Raw genomic sequence first — 6,458 nt, 5'->3', positions numbered from 1 at the left:
CAAATATATATGTTTAAAATACGGTATTAAATAGTCTAGAGAGGTAATAGGTCCTCATGAAAATTTAGTATCGCAACAACAAATTCGATTAAAGTTGAAGTATTTTTCAGACCATTATCCCTAAATAATTTGATGAAGTTATCATGTTTTTTCTTGCATTCATTTGTTTAGTGTTAATACCAACTAAGTTTTATATATTTTAAAAAATATTTTCTTTTCTATTATTAAATATTTCTTAACCGCTCATCCTCCCCATTAAAATAGACAAAATGGTACTACTAACAAGTGATATTTTAAACTTAATTGATTATAATCCTTAATCCCAATCTTATCTTTAATTGATTACTATCACTTAAAGCTCAAGACAAGATTTAAAAAAATTGTGGCGCAATAAATGACCTAACTTGAATTTGCAATATTTTGAAGAAAAAACCATAAGAGGAAAAAGAAAAGAAAGGATTACCCTCTGATGTCATATTTATATATCTCAAATTACTTATAGATTTATAAATCAAGTTGAATTAATTCTTTAACTTTAAAAAAAAAAATGCTTTTCATGGTTAATTTTACAATCGAGAGATAACGCACATAAATAGAAGATACAACAATTATAACATTCACAGTAAAATCTACGATTGAGATCTGAAGAAGATAAAATAGTCACCTCATAAAAATAGAAAAATATTTTCAAAAAGCCTTCAATTCAAATGAAAAAGAAGCATAAATAATATTTTATTTATAATTTTTAAGATTGTGTAAAATAGAGAGTGTCCAAGTAAAATAGTAGGAGGGCATCTTTGTAAAAAGAAAAAAATAATTGGGACCCACCTACCGACACGTGCCTATCCAAGCTGTGCACATGATTTCACCCCCCACCCCCTACCCACTCACCACGCCCAAAAATTAATTAAATTATTAACAAATCTGGCGGAGTAAAAATTCAAAAAAATTTAAAACCCCTGAATAAATCTCTCTCTCCTCTCTCTCTCTTATTCACACACACATACACATAGTAACGTTCCTAATTTCCCCATTTTCCTCTCTCTCTCCTTCTCTATCTATCGTAGCTCCCAAGTCCCAACAAACACTCACTGCAAGCAAAAAAGCAGAGAGTAGTAGATTCAAAGGAAGCACAAAGCCCACCCTTACAAAAAAGCAACAAAAAAATACCTTCTAATTCAGTCCTTATTAGATCTCTTAATTTATTCCTTTCCATTGACAGAAGCTGAGGTGAAGAGACTTGAGCTAGAAAAAAAAAACCAAGAAGAAGATTTTGTTTCTAGGTTTTGATTTTTTTTTTTTTTTGTAGCATTTGTGGTTAGCACAAGAAGGAAAAGTATGGAGAAAAGCACTCCAGTTCGAAAATCACACACTAACACTGCAGATCTGCTCACTTGGTCGGAAAATCCGCCGGAAAATTCCCCGGCAATCGGTTCTGCTGCTTCCGCTGCCCGGTCTCGTCAGGTGAGAATGATTGTTCTGAAAAAAATTAGAATATTTTTTTTTACGCCTTTTTTGATTTTTTTTTTTCTGGAGAAATGGCAGCCATCCGATGGGATCCAAAAGGTGGTATTTGGTGGTCAAGTGACTGATGAAGAAGTTGAGAGTTTGAACAAGAGGTGAATGATTCAGCTTTTGCGATTTTGATTTATTAGTGTTTGTCTTTTCTGTTTTTTGATGTATGTATATTTTTTTATTTTGTTTATTTATCTGAGCATACGAGAGGACATTAAATGCTTCAATGAGCAATCATAGTACGGAGAATTTGTTTGATTGTTATTTTTTTTGTTTGTTTTCCTCTTATGTTTTGGCTTTATTCTTCACGGTTTCAACAATGCATTTTTCTCTGTTATTTTTTGTTCCTTTCTGGTCCTGCTATTAATTATTTTTACAAGTTTCAAATCAAATAGATTTGATTTAAAATGATTTGTATAGTCGATCCTAGCTAGTCTTGAATGAAGTGTTGTAGTAGTTGTATAAATTTGACAAACAATTTCGTTCATGCATTCAGATCTGCAGTCAACAGTCTGTGTGCTGCGATTGCTAAAAGTCCATTTCCAGCATCTTATCGATAAATCCTTATTTCCATAGTTTGTTATTCAGATAAGACACTAAGCCATATACTATTAGACAACCAAATAGATATTTGATTGTGTTAGTCATGGTAGTTTGTCCTACGAAAGGTATTTTTCGCCAATGTCCTTTGCAGAGGTCCTCCAAGAACTACTTTTTTCCTGCTTCCATATTATATTTGGATCATGATTTATGTTCTTTGTCGTGCTGTTGTATAATCATGGTGTCTTGATGTGTCCTGCTATATTTGAGTAACGAATTATTGGAATGCTGCAACTTGTTATTTGTTACTTAAGTTGTATTCTATAAGCTGAAACTGTTTGGCACTGTCTCAGGAAACCGTGTTCCGGTTATAAACTAAAGGAGATGACAGGTAGTGGTATTTTTGTAGCTGATGGAGAAAATGGCAATTTAGAATCTGACAGTGCTAATCCCATCCCAAATAGAAGGATGTATCAGGTACACTTCCCAGTTTATGGTATCTAAGTATTTATCAATTCATCATTAATGGTCTTCGCAGCCTATGTACATATCTCACCAAATAATCATCTATGGACTCCATATGGTCTATATAACCTCACGACGGGACTCTTACACGTGCCTTTTGTCCCCAGCAAGCTGTATCTGGTATAAGTCAAATTTCGTTTGGTGATGAAGACACCGTGTCTCCAAAGAAGCCAGTCACTATCCCTGAAGTGGCAAAACAGAGGGAACTAAGTGGAACTCTAGAAAGTGAGTCTGAGATGAAGTTGAAGAAACAAATTTCTGATGCAAAGACCAAGGAGCTTGTCGGACATGACATCTTTGCTCCCCCACCTGAAATTCAACCTCGTCCATCTACTGCTCGTGCATTAGCATTAAGAGAAAGCATTACCATTGGAGAACCTGCACCAACTAATGTATGTACATCTATCAATTTCTTTATGTTCGCTCTATAAACTGCATAATCCCACATTCTGTTTACCCAATACTTCTTAGAGTAGCTATTGCAGCTGAAGTAGAACAGTTGAAATAGGAAAAGATCTGCAGGATTCAGATCCCGTCCAGTAGAACTATTCTTAGTGTTAGTGGACTATCTGAATGGTTCCACTTCCACAAGAAACTGTTGGTTACCTCGTTTGTCTTCAAACTTATAATTAGAGAGAGTATCAGTGCATGTTATCAGGCTTTCTCTAAGAAATGTTGGCATAACTATGCTTATCCTGAGGATGGGTGAAGCGAGCAGTTTCGTGCTCCTACACTAATTGTTAATTCAATGTATAGTCTTGCTTAACATCTCTCGTATGATTTCTGATTCCTTCCACCATTTATCAGCAAAATATGTTCAGCCTCATTTTTGTTCTTTTATCTTTTCTTGGTCTTTTGTCAGGGTGATTCGTCTGGTGACGAACAAGTGGTCAAGACAGCCAAGAAGATTCCTGAAAAGAAACTTGCAGAGCTCACAGGAAATGACATTTTCAAGGGCGATAATCCTCCAGCATCAGCTGAGAAGCAGCTGAGTTCAGCAAAGTTGCGAGAAATGAGTGGAAGCAATATATTCGCAGATGGGAAAGTAGAATCTCGAGACTTCTATGGCGGGGTTCGCAAGCCTCCAGGTGGTGAGAGCAGCATTGCATTGGTGTAACTTGCTAGGTCTAACTCAATTTACATCATTAATTGTGTTTCCCTTTTTTATCCATTATTTGTAGTTGGGGTTTGGTTCTGATGTGATTTGATCAGTGTTCTGGAATTTATGTCCCTAGGATCGATCTTATTTGACATGTCAACCAGAACTAAGAACTTTTGGCTAATTGGGTTGTATGTTGTTCATAAATCTCTGTTTCTGGTGGTCTTTGTTTTCGTGATAATGTGTCATCTGAGTTCCATTAATTAATTAAATAGTATTTGTGTCCTTTATATTTTCTGGGTTTTGCTGTTTGGACTCACACTTATCTTAAAGTTAAAAAAAAATTTAACCATTACGTATGTATACATTTTGGTTCTAAAATTTAGTAGGCTTTTGGACATAAATTTGTGCATCGAATTGTCCTTTTTTCAATAAGTTGTGTTAAATGTATGCTCGCTAGACGCTTGTATGGATTATCCAAGAAATCTTTGTACTACGACAAATTTAAAGAAAATAAATGCGAATAGACAATTGGTGAAAGCGACATCGTTGAGACAAAATTCTTCACTTGGAAAATATTTTGATGTAATCTTAGGGGCCGTTTGGTGATTTGATGGAATAAACAAATATTTTGTGGTTGGAAACATATAATGCTTTTCTTATTTTATGACATTATAGTTATTGTAAACGTATAATTTCTAATTTAAATTTGCTCTTAATCTAAGTTCTCTTTTTATCGATGCACTTTGTGATGTTTTTGATGGGTCAAGTGATGAGAGGATGAATATTAGAGTTAGGGTTAACGGTTGGGTGAATGAGTTATATTAAGTAAAATATTAAATAGGAAGTAAACTTTTAATTATCATAAAAATATATTCTACCAGCCATGTAAGGGTCATGTAAGATAATAATAAAAGTGGTGACATTATACTTAACTATCTAAAAGCAAATATGTGCCCAAAGTTGGATGACAAGGGAAAATATACCAAAAAAGAATTTGACGAAGTGTAAATGTAACCCTTTTCTAATAAAATTAAGGGCAACTATGACCCTTTTCCGTAACATAAATACCATATCTGCCTTGTCACAGTGTATATTTACTAAGTAGGCGTTTGGCCATGCGATACCATATCACGATATGGTATCGTGAGATGGAATCAGCATTTAGACATGCGATTTTATGCTGATTCCATCTCATGAGATGTGATTCCATATTCTCCAAAAACCATGATATGAAATTATATGGGAATTCCATATCATGATTTGAGATACTACAAAAATTGATCTACGAGTTTATATTTTGTTAAAAGAACCCCACATTTATACCTGCTAACCATTTATTTCATATGTAAATAAAATTTATAATCACATCATTACTTTTTAAAATTTATTATTCTCACCGATATAAAATTTATTATTCTCCAACAAATGGCTCAAAGTAACAATGTTGGTTCGTCTTCTCGGTCACATGATCGAGAAATGCATGTTCAACTTGAGGAAATTATCCGTACTATGTGGGAGGATTATATTAAAGACTAGTACACTGCAATTTATGTCCAATTTTTTTATATTAGTAAATTAAAGTTAGATGAAATAATTACTTAAGTGGAGAACAAATAGCTTTGTAATAATTTATTATGCGATATTATAAATTTTTGTTTATTTGATAAGATTGAATAAACAATTGGGGTTATTTTAATAGTTTTACAACTTATGAGATTTTTATGTTTATGAGAAAATCTACAACACAAAAATTTCATATCGCATGTCCAAACAAAACTTCAATTTCATCTCATGATTTTATATCATGATTCCATATCTCATGGCCAAAAGGGCCCTAGGAAGGGAAAACTTTTTTTCCTTATTTCTTGATTCTTAAATATCTATCCATTAATATCAATTCATATAGTTTGATATACATGTATGAAGAATAATTTATACAGGTATACACATTTTGAAGGAAAAATCAACACATGTATATTGTATATCATTCTTAAATTCTATAAAAGAACTGATATATAATCAGCTATAAAATTTTTATAATATATACACTATGATATACAAGGATAACTTATGCAACATAAAAATCAGTCCATATGTATCGTGCTAAAATTTGTTAAATAAGTAACATATTGTAGCAACCAGTACATAAAAATATGAAGAGAGGGGATAACTTTGTCGCGGATCTTTCTTTGCTTTACTTCACTGATCGTCCATATAGAAATTCAAAAATCGGTGACTGTTGAAAAATCCCCCAAACATGGTATCGCTAAAGAAAGTAGAGAAAATAATAATGATAATCTATAAGAACAAGATTTTTCTAGTAGAAGGGAGAACGGTTAGTTATCTAATTTTTTTAAAAAAAGAAAAACTATATAATGCCAAATATTTAAAAGAAATTTTTTATTGAGGCTATCAAATGCCAAAACGTAAACGTAAACTATTTTGTGCCAAATTTCAAGTCACATTATATTACCACGCCAAAAAAATCAAGAATTTTGTCTTATTTCTCATTTGGTATAGTGGTTTTGGAATGCCATAAGATTTAAAATGTTAATTTGCTCGAGAAGATAATTTGACATAGAGACATATATATAATCATATCAATTTAAAGTTCGAATTCTTAGATGTTGTAAAAGTTAGTCTTTTGCATATATTTTAAGAAAAATAGGTTTTTCGGCATGTGTATTGTACATGTATGTGGAGTTAAGTAGTATAAAGTTATGTAAATTAATAATAATATTTTAAAAATATTTTTTGTAAGTAATTATACATCAAG

The 6,458-nt window shown here is 32.4% G+C and overlaps 1 protein-coding gene across 1 annotated transcript; it reads left to right on the top strand.

Annotated features, from left to right (window-relative positions):
* The first annotated feature begins 989 nt into the window (after nucleotides 1–989).
* LOC102599078 (uncharacterized) lies at nucleotides 990–3,969 on the top strand. The gene is made up of 6 exons (XM_015311606.1): nucleotides 990–1,230; nucleotides 1,310–1,464; nucleotides 1,546–1,619; nucleotides 2,409–2,532; nucleotides 2,688–2,972; nucleotides 3,443–3,969. The coding sequence occupies exons 2-6, from the start codon at nucleotides 1,339–1,341 to the stop codon at nucleotides 3,695–3,697; spliced, it is 864 nt and encodes a 287-aa protein (XP_015167092.1). The 5' UTR covers nucleotides 990–1,230; nucleotides 1,310–1,338; the 3' UTR covers nucleotides 3,698–3,969.
* The last annotated feature ends 2,489 nt before the right edge of the window (nucleotides 3,970–6,458 follow it).

The sequence above is a fragment of the Solanum tuberosum genome, unplaced genomic scaffold (assembly GCF_000226075.1).
Source record: "Solanum tuberosum cultivar DM 1-3 516 R44 unplaced genomic scaffold, SolTub_3.0 scf00164, whole genome shotgun sequence".
NCBI classification, from domain to species: Eukaryota; Viridiplantae; Streptophyta; class Magnoliopsida; order Solanales; family Solanaceae; genus Solanum; species Solanum tuberosum.
Note: the sequence above shows the minus strand (reverse complement) of the source record. Positions and strands in the feature narration are given on the sequence as shown.